Source organism: Schistocerca nitens, chromosome 8 (assembly GCF_023898315.1).
Source record: "Schistocerca nitens isolate TAMUIC-IGC-003100 chromosome 8, iqSchNite1.1, whole genome shotgun sequence".
Classification (NCBI taxonomy): Eukaryota; Metazoa; Arthropoda; class Insecta; order Orthoptera; family Acrididae; genus Schistocerca; species Schistocerca nitens.
Window position 1 is genome coordinate 420,791,926 of NC_064621.1, and position 20,583 is coordinate 420,812,508.

Here is a 20,583-nt window from a genome sequence, read left to right on the forward strand (position 1 = left end):
CGGATAATTATAATGGACTGTGGGAATATTCACAAATGCTTGTGAAAAGTCTATGGAGCCTCTGCTGTCGATAGACGTACAGTTAGTCGCTGGGCACAGAGGGTGAGGTCATCATAAGCCGGTTCTGCAGAACTCCACTGTTTGCAGTGGTCGGGGAGGTCATCCCGGCTGTCACTTCTGACATGTTCAAGCGATCTCATGTCATTCGCGAGGACAGACACACTACGCCTCAGGAATTGGGGCCGCATCTGTCAGTCAGCGAAGGATGTGTGGATGCAATTATGGATATTCAAAGGCGTGTGCAAGACGGGTCCCGCGGTGAGTAATGCTGGATCAGAAACCGCACGGAAGAAACATTTGTCTTGATTTGTTGCAACGTTTTTAAGCGGAGGAGAAGGCCTACTTGCCGCGGATTGTGACAGGTAATGAAAACTGGGTTCACCATTTTAAGCCAGAAACAAAACTACAGTCGATGGAATGGCGCCATTCCTGCTCCCCACAGAAGAAAAAATTCAAATCAACGACTTCCTCCGGTAAAATCATGATCACCGTCTTCTGCGACTGTGAAGATGTGATTCTCATTGATGTGAAGCCAAAAGGCGGTACCATTAACTGAGAAGCTTATGTCATCACTTTAACAATACTCAAGACGGGCTTCCGGCGACTTCGGTGCCACAGCAACTCAGGAGATGTTTTGCTGCAACACGATAACGCTCAGCCCCACAAAAGTTGAAAATGGTTCAAATGGCTCTGAGCACTATGGGAGTTAACATCTGAAGTCATCAGTCTCCTAGACTTAGAACTACTTAAACCTAATTAACCTAAGGACATCACACACATCCATGCCCGAGGCAGGATTCGAACCTGCGACCGTAGCGGTCGCGCGGTTCCAGACTGAAGCGCCTAGAACCGCACGGCCACACTGTCCGGCCCCACAAAAGTCTGAGGACTGCTGAACACATCACAAAACTAAGTTGGGAAGTGTTACCACCCCCACCCTGCAGTCCTAACCTAGCCCCCTCGGACTTCCACTTGTTTGGCCCATTCGTGGAAGTGATTTTGAGGACGATGAGGAGGTAAGTCACACAGTGTAGTACTGGCTCCGCCACCAGAACAAGGATTGGTACCGACAGGTCATACACGCCTTTGTTTCGCGCTGGAGGAAGGTCATAGAACGGGATGGAGATTACCTGGAAAAATAGGGAGTGATGATAAAACACCATTCTTTCGTGTGTGCAATTCTCATTATGTTCAATAAAGAATTGTTGAAGAAAAAAATGCGATGCATTACTTTTTGTGCAATCCTTGTAAAGAGATGGCGACACGGCTCAAATAGGATGGTGCAGCACGATACTGAATGTTGATTAACTGCAGACTTTGACTTCACGAATGTACACTTTCGAAAAGACTACAGTTATTTTGGTCATTATTTTGTTTTTGCACTACCCGACCAAAGCAGTGCAGTGGCCTGAGGAATAGTCAGATGTCAATGTAACTTGGTATACGTTAACTCCGTCGCCTGGTATGTAAATGATTAATGCTGTAATTTTGTGTAACAGGTAGCACGACCGCCAGAGCGCATTACTGTTGTTAATATTTAGTGTTGTTGATATATAAGTGGAATAACCTTTGTCAAGGACACGGATATGCAACGTACTGGTGGGAGACAGTGTTGTCAGCACTTCGAAAGGTCCTCATTATGGGTCTCCATTTCGCCAGTTGGTAGAATCGTGCAATGCCCACATATGTGGGGTATTCGGATGTGACTGTGGTCCGATGTTGGACGACATGGAAACGTGAGGGCCGACATACTAGTCGTCAATGTGTAACTACCATCAACGTGGATCGTTATATTGTGCTCCAAGCACATGGAAAATCCCTTTACATCTTCGCTAGCCATCCAGGAAACAGCAATGGAATTCCCGCTCATTCTGTGCGATATTACATCATTGGTCGGAGAACAGCAGCATACGGTCTAAGGAATCGTCGTACCACGCGTAGACGACCGTTAACATTACAAAAGAAACAGCTGGATTTGGAGTGACGTGCCTGGGAAGTATGGACTGCTGATGAATGGCGTCGCATTGTATTCATCGATGAATCGCGGTAGCGCATTACCTCGGATGAGAGGCATTGGCTCTTGTGGCGGTAGCGAGATGGGGAGAAGTCCCATTCTTCCCTGTGCTTTAGAGTGGAAAGCAGTGTTACTCGTCGCGTCATTGTGTGAATTGCCATCTGGCATGACTTCAGTTCACAGCAGGTGGTGATTGATGAGGAACCTCTGATTGTATAACGTTGCATCACGCAACGCACTAGTTCCTCATTTGTTACCTCTCATGCAATGATAACGTGGCACCATTTTTGAACAGGACGATGCTCGTGGGGACTGGCACACCTTCCAATCAACTGTCTGCGTGATGTTGTGGTGCTCCTATTGGCCAGCAAAATCCCCATATCTGTCCTCAATAGAGCTTGTGTGGGACCTGTTCGGATGTTAACTCTATCCCAGTGCCACTATCTAGCTTCCCTCAGGAACGGGTACAACTGCTTTACGACACCTTTCTCAACGGAATCATTTCATTCATCCAGGTCTGTTGTGATCTCTAAAATACTAATAAATACCTTCCAAACCTGTGAAGTTTCGTATCGTTTCCTCCTCTCTTCTGAGTGTGTGGCAGGCGGTGTATTTCGAGATGTTTCTTTATTCAGTTAGTCAAGGCCAGTGGTTTCATTTTTCTACATCATTAACTTGAGCGCACTAATAGATAGGCAGGTGGGGAAAAAAATGTTTTGAGCATTTTATAGGATGTGTAGTGTCAGAAGATAAACTATTCATCCTAAAAACAAGATTCTTTTTTAATAAATCGAAGAAGTAATATTGCATTGAAAACTGTTTAATTTCAGCGTCTGATTACCTTGGTTAACTGTATGACTTAGTAATAGACTCATGATCATTAGATAGTAGTGTCTGACTACCTAGAAGATAACGATCTGGTTAGTAAAGCCATCATAATTCGGTGGTAGGCATTAGAGCGACAAAAAAGTCGTTCTAGAGCTGATATTATCTCATTTTCTTTGTAGCACTTCGAAACATCGTCCAGTCACAAACGAGATTTCAGGATATCATTTGAAGATTAAGAAGGTGATGTCGATAGGCACTAGTAGTTATCTCCGCGCTATCGGTAAACAAAACCATTTAAGTAATACAACATGTCTCGTTATGAGTGTGTTATCGAAAGGGGCGACCGACTGATATCACAGGCGAGCTTGATAAGAACCTGAAAAGGAAGAGCACCCAGGGCCTGTCGAATTCCCGCGCGTAGAGACAGCAACTCAGCTAAGCGAAATGGACCGACTTGCCTGGCAGCTGGCAGCAGCGGTCCTTGCCAGTTTAGCGTTCTCGTGCGATGTGAGTATGCAGCTTGGTGTCTTTTCAGAAACAGTATCAAGTGTTTTCAGAGGACTAGATTGATTTATTAGCCATTACAAGTAATAAAATGATGTTTAACATAGAACAGGCCTGGCTAAGATTTGCTCTTCAGAAGCGCGCGCGCACTCCGCCAGACGTTGCCGAGTCTGCTCAGCACTCAGCTCCTCCCCACTACTGTGCTCTTCCAAGAAGATGTGTGAATGAAATGACCATATGCCGCAGCCTGCACACGAGGGAAACTCAGACGTGTTTGTGACACAGTGCAACTACATCTAAGAGGCGAATAATGTAGCATACTTTCATAAACAGGATTTCATCACGTGTGTTTCTTACCAACTTTTAATTTTTCTACTGTAGCAGTAATTCATATTACTTGATTAAACAGTACCTTAGATAGTGCTAATAGAGTGAGCAGTACAAGAAAGCTTCAGTAGAGACATTTACTGGATTTGCAGGGTGACAATCATTGAACAATATGAAATGAAATCGTCATAATTTCTGAACGGTTTGAGTTAGCTCGTTTAAACTGTACGGTTGGCCGCTGGCCATGATGGGAATAAGTATGTGCATGCACGGTTCGGTTTAGCGACGAAGCCCACTTTCGTTTGGATGGGTTCGCCAAAAAGCAAAACTGGCGCATTTGGAGGACTGAGAATCTGCATTTCGCAATCGAGAAGACTCTTCACCCTCAACAGGTGACTGTGGTGTGCAGTGATCAGTCGCGGAATAAACGGTGCCATATTCCTTGACGACACGCTGACTACCGAATGGTACGTGAAGGTTTTGAAAGACAATCTCATCCCCTTATCCAAAGTGCCCCTGATTTCGACCAGATGTTGTTCATGCAAGTCGGAGCTCGACTCCATCGAAGCAGGAGGGTGTTTGATGTCCTGGAGGACGACTTTGGAGACCACATTCTGGGAAGGGCCTCGTTTTGCCGCCATATTCTCCGCATCTGAACACATGCGACTCCTTTTTGTGGGACTATATCAAAGTCAAAGTGTACAGCAACAACTCCAAAACCATAGCTGAGCTGAAAACAACCATTCAGGAAGTCATCGACAGCATCCATGTTGTGACGCTTCTGTGGGTCATGCAGAATTTCGTTATTCGTCTGCGGCACATCATCGCCAATGATGGCAGACATATCGAACATAGCATAACCTAAATCTGAAAATCTGTAGTGACGTTCACATGTTGAATAAAGTGTGTGCACGCCATAATTTGTAAGTAATTAACGTTTCTTTACTTAGTTCGATAATTGTCACCCTGTAACATTACGTTTTGGTGTTTATAAATTTATACACGTTTAGATTTCAAAATATGTAATACACTGACGGAGGAAAACATTAACAACAAGAAGGAGTCGTGCGACGTAAGAAAAGTTGGTAGGCGTATTTTTACATCTGATAGACGAAGTCTATTCAAATTTCACGGCAGTCGGATAGGAGTGGTGCTAGCACCGGCGTCACTGTGAGGACGCAAATAAGGTTTGCTTTAAAGAAACGCTGTAGTGGCCGTGACCGTTATTACCTTTGAGACCGGATGTGGCGAGCTGATGTTATTCAAGAATGCCTTTGAGGCGGGGTATTACAACAAACGGGACGACTTGGAGCAGGAGAGGCACCACAGGACATTTTAATTTCCACTGTCTATACTTTTACAAATAAATTCATAAACCTTCGTGAGAATTACCAGGAAGGATTCAGGATTCACACTCATAGCAGTGGAAGCTCAAAGACATTTCATCGTTTTTTCATTTACCATTGGCTGCATTTGTTGCGATAGGTACTCTTTCCCTCATAATCAAGAAAGACTCTTCGATGAATTTTGCACAGCATACAAACCATAGTTACAGGTTTAAGAAACTCTAGAATTTTCCAAATCTATTAAAAACTGTGGTAAAAATTGAGATGCTGAAGTGTAAAATTTTGGTTTTTTCTAAAGATGAAGTTCAAAATGTAACAGCTCATTCGTTTTTTTCGTAAAGTAAGTAAATTCTAAAGTTTCATACACCTGTAAGTATGGTTTGTATGATGTGCAATGCAAAATTCATCGAAGATTCTCTCTCACTTAGGATAAAAAAGTGTACCTATAGCAACAAATGCAGGCAATAGTAAGTGAAAAAATGTTGAAGATTCATACGCAAAAAAACTTATTTTGTTATGTTTTTGAACTTCCCGTGCTATGAGTGTGAATCCTGAATCTTTTCTGGTCATGCTGACAATGCCTTATGAATTTATTTCTAAAATTACAGAAAGTGGAAATTAAAATGTCCTGTGGTGCCTCTCCTGCTCCACGTTGGCCTCTTTGACGACTATCCCCTTTAAGGCGACCAAGACGCCACTATCAGCATGTCACTGAGTTTGGGCGAGGTCGTTTACTTGGGCTACGAGTAGTTGGATGTTCCTTCTGCGATACTGCGTAACGAGTGGGCAGGAATATAGCCATTGTGCATGATTGCTGGCAGCAGAGGTCACGAGAATGTACGGTCTTAAGAAGAGTGGGCTCCTGACAGCAACGTGGCACTACCAAGAATTAAGACCATCGTGTTTAGTCCATGGTTCTGGCGCACTGCACTGCATATGCATCAGAAATAAGAGTAGCCGTTGGCACTGTAGTGAGCCGGCCGCGGTGGTCTCGCGGTTCTAGGCGCGCAGTCCGGAACTGTGCGACTGCTACGATCGCAGGTTCGAATCCTGCCTCGGGCATGGATGTGTGTGATGTCCTTAGGTTAGTTAAGTTTAAGTAGTTCTAAGTTCTAGGGGACTTATGACCACAGCAGTTGAGTCCCATAGTGCTCAGAGCCATTTGAACCATTTTTGGCACCATAGTGACAAAACAAACTGTTGTAAATCGGTTACTTCAAGGACAGCTCAGAGAAAGAAGTTCTGAATTCCACTGACCCCAAACCACCAACATTAGTGACTTAACTGGTGTCGAGCAAGACCTCTTTGAAGGTCAGGGTGGAGGTCGTGTTTTCTGATGAAGAATGGTTGTACCTCGGTGCTAGTCATGGCCGTGTGTTGGTTAGAAGACGGCCAGTAGGGGGCCTGCAACTACCTTGTCTTTCTTCTAGATACACTGGACCTACATCTGGAGCTATGGTCTGGGGTGCGATTTCATGTGGCATCAGGAGCACTCTGATGGCTATCCCACGCATCCTGACTGCAAATTTGTACGTCCGTCTGGTGAGTCGACCTGTGCTGCCATTCATGAACAGCATTCCAGGAGGTGTTTTCCAACAGGCTTACGCTCGTCTACATAGCACTGTTGTAATCCAGCATATTCTACAGCGTATCAATAGTTGCTTTAGCCTAATCGATCACCAGATCTGTCTCCGTTAGAGCACATATGGGACATCATCAGATGACAACTCCAGAGTTATCCACACCATACACAAACAACATTAACCATTCCTGTATCGACCCACCAAGTACAACGATCATGGAACTCCATTCCACAACCTGATTTCCGGCACATGTACAACACATTGCATGTGATTCCTCCGATTATTAACGTACCAGCATTTCACATTTGCAATGGTTTATTTCGTGCTTACATTAACCTATGATCTTGCAATGTGAATCATTTATACATGTTACTTACAGAAATATAGGCCCGATATTTCATTACTTATATTTCTGTGTTGCAGTTTTTTTCGTCAGTGTATACATGGAAATATGATTTGTGATGGAGTCAAGCACATGGAGATGCGCTGATTAAAATCTGTTAAACCCGAACGCTGGCTGGACTTTGTCAATTTCAACGGAAGAAAAGACTCTCTCGTACTTACATTGAACCAAAAACTGAAATAATTTAAGCGGCTTGTCTATGTGGTCCAGGATTTCGCTCTTTGGAAGCTGTTACATAAGGTTCTTGTAAATTATTAGGTTGGAAAGTGGGGCGTTGAGCTGCCTCGTACACATCACGTCTATCAGCTCAAGTTGAAGGTAATGAGGTACATCAGAACCCGAAACTAGAATGGTCTGAGAAATAAAACGAAATTAGTATTCAGTCTTTCAAAATCTTAGAATCTATTTGAGAGTTTTCAGAGAAATGTTTCGGTTACTGAAACGCAGTCAGTCAGTCCTGGTTCACAAGTGATTGCCTTGAGTTCTGGGAAATTGTTCCTTATAATTATTTTGAAGCTGAATTTTCCATAGGATTAAATTTTGTTTAACAGCATCACCCTTGTCCACCGTATCTGTTACCAAATGATTCCCTCTTGCATTAAGCCGCATAATGAATCCAAATAATTAGTCATGCCGCCGATAAAAATTTTTGTTACTGCTTTTCTAATCCTTAACTCAGTTTTCCTTGACGCCCACCCGCAGTCAACCAGTATTCAGTGTTGTGCATCAGATCGTCGTTGTGGCTGGTGTTGCACAGACGTTCCAACAAGGGTTTTTCCTGCTTATAATAGTGGGATGGAATATAAAGAACTTCGCTCGGCCATCAGACGATAGTAAAGGTATAGAAATTCTCATCCGGCGTTGAACGATGTGACTTCCCCATTTTTTTAAATTTTTTTTTAAGGAAGGCGTAGACGCCGTAGTTTTCCTAAAGCAGAACGTAAATGTAACAAAACGCAACTACACTCATGCTTATAAATTAAGGATAATTGCAGAATGTGGTGCCACACAACGTGGCACTACACAAAACTCGCGCTAATAGCATAGGCACATAGAGAACACACGCGACACAGATCTGTAACTCCACGGTATTGGTGATAAGCTGAGAAAACCGCACCGAAATACATGTGATACAAAATGCCACTGCTTCCTGCGCATGTACTCCGACTGCAGAATGGGATATGATCACCAAGCACACGTACACAGGCCGCACAACGGGTTGGCATACTCTGGATCAGGTGGTCGAGCAGCTCCTGGGGTATATCCTCCCATTCTTGCAGTAGTGCATGTCGGTGCTCCCGATGTGTCGTAGGGGTTAGAAGACGCGCAGCGATACGTCGACCGAGAGAATCCCACACGTGCTCGACGGGGCTTAGGTCTGGAAAACAGGCAGGCCATTCCATTCGCATGATATCTTCTGTTTCAAGGTACTCCCCCACGATGGCAGATCGGTGGGACCGTGCGTTATCATCCAACAGGAGGGAGGTGGGACCAACTGCACCCCTGAAAAGATGGACATGCTGGTGCAAAATGACGTCCCGATACAGCTGACCTGTTACAATTCCTCTGTCAAAGACAAGCAGGGGTGATTTGCACCTATTATAATACCACCCCACACCATCAAACCACGACCTCCATACAGCTCCCTTTCAAGGACATTAAGGGGTTGGTATCTGGTTCCTGGTTCACGCCGGATGAAAACCCGGCGAGAATCACTGTTCAGACTATACTTGGACTCGCCCGTGAACATAAGCTGGGGCCACTGTTCCAATGACCATGTACTGTGTTCTTGACACCAGGTTTTATGGGCTCTCCTGTGACCAGGGGTCAGTGGAATGCACCTTGCAGGTCTCCGGGCGAATAACCATGTGTATTCAGTTGTCTGTAGACTGTGTGTCTGGAGACAACTGTTCTAGTGGCTGCAGTAAGGTCCCTAGCAAGGCTTCCTGCAGTACTCAGTGTCCGTCTGCTGTCACTTATGGTGAGATATCGTCCCGTACTGTACCGCCTGGACACGTTTCCTGTCTGCTGGAATCATTGTCATAATCTTGAGATCACACTTTGTGGAACACGGAGGGCCCTTGCTACGACCTGCTGTGTTTCACCAGCCTCCAATCGCCCTAGTATTCTACCCGTCACAACGTCATCAATATGTGTTCTTTCAGCCATTTTCAAACACAGTCACCATTAGCAAGACTGAAAACGTGTGCACACTTAGCTGCCAGTGCCACGGTGCGACGACAGCAGGTCAAATGCACCGCATGGTCATGGCCCAAGGTGATTTACACCCACAAACCGCCCACCAGAGCGTTGTTTCACCATGTATCAGCATTATCCCTGATTTATGAGCATGAGTATAGTATTCTTAGCATACTGGTTGGCGTCCGACGAAGGTACTGCCTCGCTCTAGCGGCGTCTGGCTGCCGACCTGACCTTTCCTCCTCGCCACTCAGCCCCAGTCGCCACTTCGCTCGGTGCGCTGGACGGCAGTGCGATCGGAGCGCTGTTTGGTCAGGCCTGACGTATGAAGAAAGAGTCGTGTGGTGTTGTTGGCTGGGAGACCTAGAGCGTAGAATCAGCCACTCAGTCGGAAAGGGTTTTATCCCTCAGAGCAGAGAGTTCCTTTGATCCAGTGTTTGTTGTGCAGCATTCCATTGCCGGTGACTGTGGAATGTGCGGATGGATGTCTGTTGCGTATCATACCATTTTCGGTGACTGCTGTGAGTGTGTGTGTGTGTGTGTGTGTGTGTGTGTGTGTGTGTGTGTGTGTGTGTGTGTGTGTATGTGTGTGTGTGTGTGTGTATAGATATGCATTGCAAAAATTTCCATTTTCAAATTTTACACCGTGTACGACACAGAAAATTTATGGGAGAAATTTAGAATATTACTCTGGTTCATTACAAGCACTTGACGATACAATTGTTACATCAGCATTACCATTCAGCACGTCTGCAACGAATAAAACTGGTTTTCAGGTCACGTGTGTCACTTATTAGCTGCTTAAATAGTTCGGAAAGGCATATTGTATAGATTATTGATATCCTCATCAATCTACTAAAATTTAAAGTGGCTTGATTAACGATACAGGAAGTACCTCGTTGCGGAATACTGACTTCTAGTAAAACCATCAAATTAATCTGACGATAATAACTCCCATTCATCTGTCATGTTTCCTTAATTAAGGACTGTATGCGATCTCTCGCTAACAATTGCTACATTAGCGATAACATACTATTTCAGTTCTGTGTAGTTAACTCTTCTTAGCCGGCTGCTGTGGCCGAGCGGTTCTTGCTGCTTCAGTCCGGAACCGCGCTGCTGCTACGGTCGCATGCTCGGGCATGGATGTGTTACAGCAGTATCTACACAACTCACTAATAGCTAGGCTCGGATTAAAGGAGATAAAGTATGTCTTGTTGCTACCATGCTGGAAGTTCGTAAATGAAGCAACAGACTAAAAAGTTAACTGGCTCTAATCGAGCCGGCCGGTGTGGCCGACCGGTTCTAGGCGCTACAGTCTGGAACCGTGCGACCGCTACGGTCGCAGGTTCGAATCCTGCCCCGGGCATGGATGTGTGTGATGTCCTTAGGTTAGTTAGGTTTAAGTAGTTCTAAGTCTAGGGGACTGATGACCTCCGATGTTAAGTCCCATAGTGCTTAGAGCCATTTGAACCATTTTTTAGCCTATGGCAGGTGTCAGTTACTTAGTGACCCACTCTCTTATCATCCGTCATTTACTGATTATTCAAAAATAATGACCCTTCTCTAGAAACTTCCATTTCAGTCTCTCTTTCACAGGGCTTATGCCGTAGTATGAGGTCCGCTGTTTTCACATTGTAATCGGTCAAAACTCGCCGTAGAAGCACTCTGTCATTGCTTGCATAGTTCATGATTTGGAACATTTTCTCCATTGTTTCGGCCTGTAATTGCAACTTCCTTTGAAAAGCGTAGCTGGAGTCAACCCAAAAAGATACTGACCATCACACCTTGCATGCGGGGCCCAGTGTCAATAGAAAGCGTCGGTCTGTTTCCCATTGTAAACATAATTAGCGCAACTGTGGGCTGTTACTCATACGAGACAAAACTGAATGATAAAATAAATGTGTGTGAAATCCTATGGGACATAACTGCTAAGGTCATCAGTCCCTAAGCTTAGACACTATGTAACCTAAATTATCCTTAGGACAAACACACACACCCATGCCCGAGGGAGGACTCGAACCTCCGCCGGGACCAGCCGCACAGTCCATAACTGCAGCGCCTCAGACCGCTCGGCTAATCCGGCGCGGCAAACGAAATGATATTTAAAGCGGAATTTTATGGGTCCATTCGACAGTGTGGTACGAAATTAGCTTAGAGTGACAAACGATTTGTCGATAGGTGTTAACGGGGGCAGTAAAACGGAAATAATTATCAGTACTCAGGCAGGGACTCAAGTGCGCGGTGACTGCTAGAATGCAGCAGCGCTACTCAGTCGCTGCTGGAGTGATAGTAATTCTTTTTGTTTTACTGTTCCTGTTAATATAGCACTTAGTTAAACTGAGGCCACTTTTCGAATGAACGCGTAAAGTTGAGCTCTAAAAATAATTGTTTTTCAGTTGGGAACACACCGACACTTCCCGTTGACACTCGCCGTCGCATGAAACATGTGTGGACCAGTGTTGGTTTGGGCAGATTGCAGGGACAAACATCTACCGAAACACAAGTGAAAATGCTCCTGACGACTCTTAGGAGAGACACCGTGTAAAGGATGCCTAATACAATATAAGAGAGCACTTCAAGCGAGGATAGAGAAAACAACTAATAAAATACGCTTTGGTATCAGTGCTTCCCATTGCAGCATTGCACGCACAGATCTTCTGTTACGCATTTGTGTGAGTAAAGTTCTGTCCTGCAGAGCCAACTGTTATCGTCCTGACGTTCAGACCTCACGCACCGCCACAAGTAACAGCGAAATGAACACAAATTTTGCAAGCAGCCTCACTACATCCTTTCTTAAACCTCTGCTGTATGGCTGTTGAGGCCGATAATAATGTTTCGTTTGCTTATCGGCCATGTAGCAGCAACAACATTAGCTAAGAATTAGTAACATAATTCCATAGAATAGAGGCGTGTCGGGAGGAATGTTAAAACTCCAAAGAGTGGCACTTAGTATGCTAATGTAATCGTCGCTTGTGTACATTACTTCAACTAATGTTCTGTTAGGGAAAGGTTTGGTTATCTTACTGGCAACGGGGATACCTCAAACTCACGCAGACAGTTCATAGAAACAAATGCCATGTGCGAACGAGCACTCTTCTGCACCACGATGCTGTCGCATGAGAGAAAACACACGAGGACGCAGGATGTCCGAAAACGTACCATCGTTCCATCTGAGTTCCCTCGATCACAAATAGCTGTGACCTGAAGTCATAACCGATGGCTCCCTACACCATGAATCTCGGAGCGACTTCTATGTGCAACTTCAAAACATGGGAAGAATGGGACCTCTTTCCCAGGTCGCCGCCATACAAGCCGACGACTGTCATCCGGTGTAGTGCAGAACTGCTATGAATCACTGAACGCAATCCAACGCCATCATCAGCAGTCACGGACTGCCCCAAGCAAAGCCGTTTGTGTTGCGACGTTAACAGCAGCTATGCACAGTAACTCCCTGGTCTCGCTGATGCTAGTCTCAACCAGTGGTAAAGAGTGACACAGAATTTTCGAATAAGTCCATTACTGGTTCTCAGACGGTAAGCGCTGGTGTGAATGTGCCCTGACGTGCTTCGTGTACAATACTGGGATCCTCTTTTGTTGAAGGCCGATGTGGTGAAATGGAACCTTGAGGGCAAAAATGCCTGCCCTCACGTTCACGTGCACTCCAGCATCGTGCTAGTGTCATATCCGAATGACCTACAAATTTGGATACCGCTTCATTCGACGAACAGACCAAATGGTGACACACAATGAGGCCCCTTCCTAGCTGTGTCAGGTGCTGATGACGCTGTTTCACACGAGTACATGGCATCTCCAAATCCTTCACAGAGATCACCCAACATCTGACGCTTTTCACTCCCCTCATAACCCTTACGAGGCATGGTAATAACAGCAAATACATGCAATAGTAACGCCCTTTGTTGGTCTTTCTACCTGTCACAAAGAATTGCTGCTCTAATCATTTAGTTTCACACCGATGGTGTATATGTGTACAAATTTAAATTGACAACTTACCATGTCTTCTCGGTGCTTCACGTTTTGATCAGGCAGTGTTTACTTGTCCGAAAGAACAGGCATCACACATTCCTATAACTGAATCGCCTCGATGGGTAATGAATCCACCACCTTCATTGTGGATGCACAGTTATGTGCACGTGGGAATCTCAAAATGGCGAGTATGGAGGACATGGTCGGGAACTGATGACAGACAGCGCTAGGTGGGAATGTGGTTCGGCCGAGGGATGTACCGAGCTAGTACGGGCAATTGCGATGAACGCTGTGTGCGGGTGGCGCAATGGTTAACGCAACTACTAAGCAGGAAATCCCGGGTTCGAATCTTCCTCCAGCACACATTTTCACTTGCCGCCACTGGTTCCGCAGAAAGTCCCGATGTAGCTGAATTCAGTAATTACTTCCCTTTCCTTCAATTAAAATAATAGACAATGTTCTGATACTAGAACGGATGTTCGGAGACGAACAATTTCTGTAGCACAGCAACAAACAATGTCAGATGTTGAGGTGGTTGCGAGTGGTTGCATTTTCGTGTGGCATATGTTTGTCCTTTCTCTGATTATATCCTATTGTTACATTAGAGGTTAGAATTGGACATTTTTGTCCGCCAGTTTTCTGTAAATTTAAGATAATTAAAACGTAAGATAATTCCGATTTTTACTCTGCACATGATGCGGAAGGCAGGAGCAAAATGTTTGTACCTGTAGCGTAAAAATTGTCTATCTCCCGACAGGTTTCTTGTTCACTTAACCATACACTCTCTACTCGTCCCTAGAGATAGAAGTATTAATTTAGAAATCATTTCTAGAGGTAAGTATTTTTTATTTAGATAAGATATTTTGCAGTTGTAAGAGCCACCAAACGATGTATGTATTGTAGCGGCAGTACTTATCACAAAGTAATGTATTTTCCATATTTTGTCACAGTAAACTAATATTATTGCTTGTGTTTTATGAAGCTTCTCAGCTCATTTACTAAGCTTTTGACATATTCCAAAGAAATAGTACTGTTTACAATAAACTTCGCTGCAAGCTTTAGCGAGCCTTGTATCACGACTCTTATTTCCAGGAGCTAATGGATGCTATTAAGAGAAGTATATCATTTCACTAACTATGAATCCATACGAAATCGTTATGCACAGCGACTGCATGTTATTGTAAGCAAGGATAGGAACGCAGCAGTCAGTCGCAATCCCACTGGTTTTTCCTTATTCTTACACAAATCTAAATTTCAGATATAAATAGCCATCTTCAGTGCATTTGAGTAACTTATAACCCAACAAACCTCCAGCTGTAGCCTGCATGTCACCACATGACTTTACTGGTGTACAGGCATAAGGAAACTGACTGTTTCCTTCTGCCTGCACACCTCTAAAGACATACAGTGATTTGTACTACTGGGAGTTGTTGGGTTATGCACTAATGATGGATATTTGTACCTGAAATCTGGATATGTGTAAGAATAAGGAAAAACCAGCGGGAATGAGACTAATTGCTGTGTTCCTATCCTACCTAATACATCATTGGCGTATCAACAAACGTAAGGAAAATCATGTTTCGATCAATCGAACCGTCTGTGGAATACTGAAAATTTTCACGTAACTTAAATCACCTTTATATGATTAATATTACAGTTTAATCTTCATATCACAGTCATCAACATACTGTTACTGTTAGATACTGTCTTATCTAAGACACTCCTGAGTAAATAACTTCCCACCACTGGTAGGTAATTCACCTCCCTCGAAGCAAATTACAGAGATAAAGCGGTTTCGTCGGCAATAGTTGTGCACGACTGCTTGACGTGTATGTGTAAAGTTTCATCACCTGCAACGATTACGTACTTCATTTGACTGTTTTATTTCTTGGAGATTATAGCGAAACAATATCTTAAAACAACACCAAAATTAATGCTACCATGTGCTTATCGCATTTCTAGGCCACTGGCGTGTTAGGTAAGCGTCTGTTACTCCCAAACTTTTTTTGAGTTATTAGTCTTCTGACTGGTTCACAGCGGCTCGTCATGAATTATTCACTTGTGTCAGCTTCTTCATCTCAGAGTATCACTTGCAGCCTACGTCCTCAGTTAGGTGTTAGATATATCTCAATCTCCAAAAAAAAGTGTTCGTTGATGTTTTAACAAATGTCCTATCATCTGGACCTTTCTTCTTGTCAGTGTTTTCAGTATGACCCTTCTTTCGTCAATTCTGCGGAGGACCTCATCGTTTCTGATCTAATCAGACCACTTAATTTTTAACATCAATCTCTAGCAAGACATATCAAACGCTACGATTTTCTTATGTTTATGTTTACCCACAATCCGAGATTCACAACTATGAAATGCTACAGTCAAAAAGTACATTCTCACGAAATTCTTCTTTTGATTAAGTTCGACGTATGATTTTAGAAGACTCTTGTCCACCTGCAATATTCTCCTTTTTTTAATGTCCTCCCTGTCTCGCCCATCGTGTGTTATTTAGCTTCCAAGGAAGCACAACTCCTTAACTTCGCTTACTCACTGTCGATGTTAAGTTTATCGCTAATCTCATTTCTGTTACACGTCACTAGTTTCGCTTTCTTCGATTTACTCTTAATCGATTTTCCGTACTCGTACAGCTTTCCTTTTCATTCAACACATCCTGTAATTCTTCTACACACTTGCTGAGGACAGCAATGTTATCAGAAAATCTTATCATTGATATCTCTCCGCCTTTAACTTTAATCCCAAGCTTGAACCTTTCTTTTAATTTGGTCATTACTTCTTCGATATATGGATTGAACAGTAGTGGCGAAAGGCTACATCCCTCTCTTATACTCCGAGCACTGCGTTTTTTGTCTTCCACGCTTATTGTTCCCATCTGGCTCTTGTACATATAGAATATTATCCGTCTTCCCCTATAGTTTACTCATACTGTTCTCAGGACTTCTTTTACATTATCGAACGCAAATTTCATGACGACAAATCCTAGCAATGTTCCTTGGTCTTTTGTAAGTGTTGCTTCCATTATCATTCGCAATGTCAGGCTGCTGCTGTGGCGTCTGTACCTTTCCTAAACGCAAACTGATCGTCATATAACATATTATAAAATTTCCTTTCTTTTGTGTATTTGTCTTGTCAGCAAGTTGGTTGCATAACCAGTAGACTGTGCGATAATTCTAGCAAGTATCTGCACTTGCTGCCTTCGAATTTAATGGAAGATATTTTTCCATGCAATTCGATGGTATCTCCAGGCTCATACTTTGCACACACCATGTTTAATAGTCGCTTAGCTTCCACTTCCCAGCTGAATTCAGAAATTCTGAAGGAGTATTATCTGTCTCTTCTGTCTTATTTGATATGAAGTCGTCGAAGCTATATTTAACCTAAACACTGTATCATCTAAGTCTCCCATTTTAGCCACAGTCATATAATCAGACAAATCCTATCCCCTGTAGTGGTCTTTAATGGACTCTATCCGTTCTCTCCTTATCTCTTATCGAATTTCCATAGCCATTAATGTTGACGTCATTGCTTTCACTTTCACTGAAACCTTTTTAAACCCTTCTCTATGCTGTAAACTTCCTTGCGACAACATTTCTTTTCGAGTTCTTCACAACCGTACTGTGCATTGGGTTCCCTGCATTTCCTGTTTATTTAATTCGTAAATGAGTTGCATTTATTTCTGAATTTCTCTGAACGTTTTTGTACTTCTTTCGCCGAACAGTTGAAGTATTTCTTCTGTGTCCAAAGAGTCTTCGCTGTTACCTGCCTTGCCTCTCCCACTTCTTTGATTCCCGTTTTTAGAGGTGCCCCTGTCAGCTTCAACTGATGTGCCTATGTAGTATTCATTATCGCATAATTAATAGCCACAGTAACCTCATTCCTCGGTTCTACAGTATCCCATATTTTCACATTTATTCTTCCGGACGAGTCTCTTAAATTTAAGCCTGCTTCTGATAACTACTAAATTATCACCCGCACTTTTATCTGCGTACTCCATGCAAGCCAGTATACGATTTCGATACCTCTGTGCAACGGATGCAGTCTAGCTGGAATCTTTCCGTATCTAAAGATTTTCTCCAGGTATACATCCTCCTCTTGTGACTTTTGAACAGTGTATTTGCTATTATCGGGTGGAATTTAAAGCAGAAATCAGTTACAGTTTCTCGTCCCTTTCTTACGACCAAGCCCACTTTCTCCCACAATCCTTTGGTCTATTCCTAACACTACTAAGCGTTGAAATCCTCCTTGATTGTCAGACTATCATGTCCTTCTACACAGTGATTTCCTTTTAGTAGCGTTATGTTCTCCCTCTTCTTTCATCTTCTGCTTGTGCCTTTGGCATATATACCTGAAATTCTGGACATAACAATCCGAAAATTTGCGTCACTGTGATGACCTCTTTTGGTGAAATACTCTGTAGTTTTATTGTCGTTACATGTGATTTGCTATCTTCGTTCTCCATGAAAAACATTTCATACTATCGCTCAATGAAGCACAATTTCCGTACTGGGGTGGCTTGGGAAATGCCTTAAGTTTACGCAAAATAGAGAAACATTTTGTCAAGTGCAATGACCGTCATAAACATTCAATTATATAGGTATGACACAGACATTCTTTTTGTTGAATCCGTCTTAAGTGATCGGTGTGATACATGTCACTAAACTTGGTAAACACGGGAATAAGTTGCACTATGCAGTTTTTATTTACAAATAAAGATCTACAACCCAAATCCAAACCAAGCCAAGAAATGAGAATGGAGAGTCCGAAAACGTGATTGTTGTGTCTAGACCATACAGCCTAGACACAATGAGGTAGCTAGGTGCACGCTAAACTAACGCAGACGGGCGTGAAGTCTGAAACAGGATACTGGATGAAAACTATAAAGAAAAGAAGGGAGCTTCTTTTATACTTAACTTTAATGAATCCTTGGAATACATCTCTCTTGAATATTCGTTAGCTATAAGCACTGATACAAATGGCGCCTTGCTAGGTAGTAGCTATGGACTAGCTGAAGGCTATTCAATCTGTCTCTCGGCAAATGAGAGGAAAGCTTCGTACGTCTGGTCGCAAGCTATGTCGTCCGTACAACTGGGACGAGGTCATGTCCGTGTCTTGTGACCTGCCATGTGGTGGCGCTAGGTTTGCGATTACACAGTGGCGACACGCGGGTCCGACATGTACTACAGGACCGCGGCCGATTTAAGTTACCACCTAGCAAGTGTGGTGTCTAGCGGTGACACCACATTCCTCCCCCGCAAATCGGCGAACGGTCGTGAGATAAGGCTTCCGCCCGCCGTGGGGAGGACCCCATGTTGACGTATGCGATGAGGTGGGGAGCCTAACAACAGACGAGGCTGTGCCACCCGCACCCGGCCATTCGGTCCGAGGGGAGCTAGGAAACGCCTGCAAACCTAGTCCAGGGTGCACGTCAACATGCGGTGTATGCGCACGTAAGGAGCCAAGAGGGGCCGAAGGGTCGACCTCCATGTGGTCGGAGCACCCGACGGGCGAAGACGACATCCGGTCCGGAGCGGGCAAGAGGTCCATGGCGGAGGACGGCTGGTCACGGGAAGCGAGCGGCGGCGCGTGACCCAGGGAGGCGCCAGGCGGTTGCAGCGACGCGTCCACTGCGGGCGGCGCCGGCGGCGGCTGCGGCGGCTGCTGCGGCGGCGGCGCGACGCCATGAGGCAAAAGGGAAGGCAGCGTCGGCAACACCTGGGGATGAGGCGAGCCAGTAGATGGGTCCCCAAGGCGCTGACCGGACGGCCCCGTCGCTGAAAGCAGACGGGGAGCGGCAGAACCCAGGCGACGACAGAGGCGCAGCTGATTGAGATGCCGACGCACCTCACCAGAGGCCCCCAAAACCAAATACATCGCGCGGCCGAGGCAGCGAAGAATGCGCCCAGCGAGCCAACGCTGTGAACCGCGATAGTTGCGATAATAGACAACGTCGCCAGGAGCAAAAACCGGAGTCTGCCGCTGCACAGGAACCTGATGCGGCGGATGCAGCAAAGACATCAGGGTGCGATGAGATCGACCATGGAGCAATTCAGCCGGCGAGCGGCCATCGCGGGGCTGAGAGCGATACGAAGACAAAAAGAGCAACAAAGCGTCCTCCCGAGAATGCGACTCTTTCAATTTCAATATCTGGGACTTGAAAGTCCGGACCAATCGTTCCGCGGCACCGTTTGACTGAGGTGAAAACGGCGCGGACGTCAGATGTTGAATACCATTGGCCTTGCAGAATGACTGAAATTCTGCGGACATGAATTGTGGGCCATTGTCGGAAACAATAGTCTGCGGAAGACCCTCAATGCAAAAGATAGCAGACAAGGCTTGTATTGTGGCAGAAGACGTCGTGGAAGACATCCGGACAACAAAAGGAAAATTACTGAAAGCATCGACCACAACCAACCATCGAGCATTCCAGAATGGACCAGCAAAATCGATATGCAAGCGTTGCCAAGGGGAAGTGGCTGTCGGCCATGCAAAGAATTTCCGCGGCGGTGCGGATTGTTGTTCGGCACACGCCACGCAAGAGGAGCACATATTCGTAATCGCAGCATCGATTCCGAACCAAGTACAGTGCTGACGAGCAAGTTGTTTCGTACGCACTATACCCCAATGTCCTTGGTGAAGAAGCTGTAAGACAGAGGACTGTAACGAACGTGGGACCACGACTCTGGATTGATCATTATCGGAACGCAACAACAAAACACCACGTCGTACAAAAAGTCTCTCCTTGTGAGCAAAAAAACGGCGAACCAAAGGATCTTCGATCCGCGACTTTGACAAGGGCCATTGCGTAGCAACAAAACGCAAAACAGTAGCAAGGACAGGGTCAGCAGCTGTGGCTGTAGCTACACGACTAAAATCAATCGGAAACGATTCGAACACGTCATCGGTTTCCGAATCAATGAACATGCAAGCAAGTTCGGAAGAATCGAATGCTTTATCCTCAGCAACAGGCAAACGGGACAACGCATCAGCGTTTCCGTGCTTAGCAGTGGACCGATACAAGATATCGTAGCGGTACTGCGAGAGAAAAAGTGACCAGCGAATGAATTTCTGCGCTGTACGTGGAGGTACAGGCTTGTTCGGATGAAAAAGCGATGTCAACGGTTTGTGGTCTGTGATGATGGTAAAGTGACGACCATACAAGAAGTCATGGAACTTGGTAACACCAAACACGAGAGCTAAAGCTTCTTTCTCTATTTGTGAATAATTTCTTTGCGCAGATGAGAGCAATTTGGACGCAAAGGCAATAGGGCGATCATGCGAGCCATCCTTGTGCGCAAGCACAGCACCGATCCCGAAATCCGATGCATC

At 44.7% G+C, this 20,583-nt stretch overlaps 1 protein-coding gene across 1 annotated transcript in view; it reads left to right on the plus strand.

Annotated features, from left to right (window-relative positions):
- Nucleotides 1–3,250: 3,250 nt before the first annotated feature.
- The window catches only part of LOC126198809 (venom carboxylesterase-6-like), an 89,181-nt gene continuing 71,848 nt past the window's right edge, over nucleotides 3,251–20,583 (plus strand). Inside the window, exon 1 of the mRNA XM_049935379.1 lies at nucleotides 3,251–3,409. Within this exon, the coding sequence (XP_049791336.1) occupies nucleotides 3,347–3,409 (63 nt within the window). The 5' untranslated portion in view covers nucleotides 3,251–3,346. The remainder of the gene's footprint in view (nucleotides 3,410–20,583) is intronic.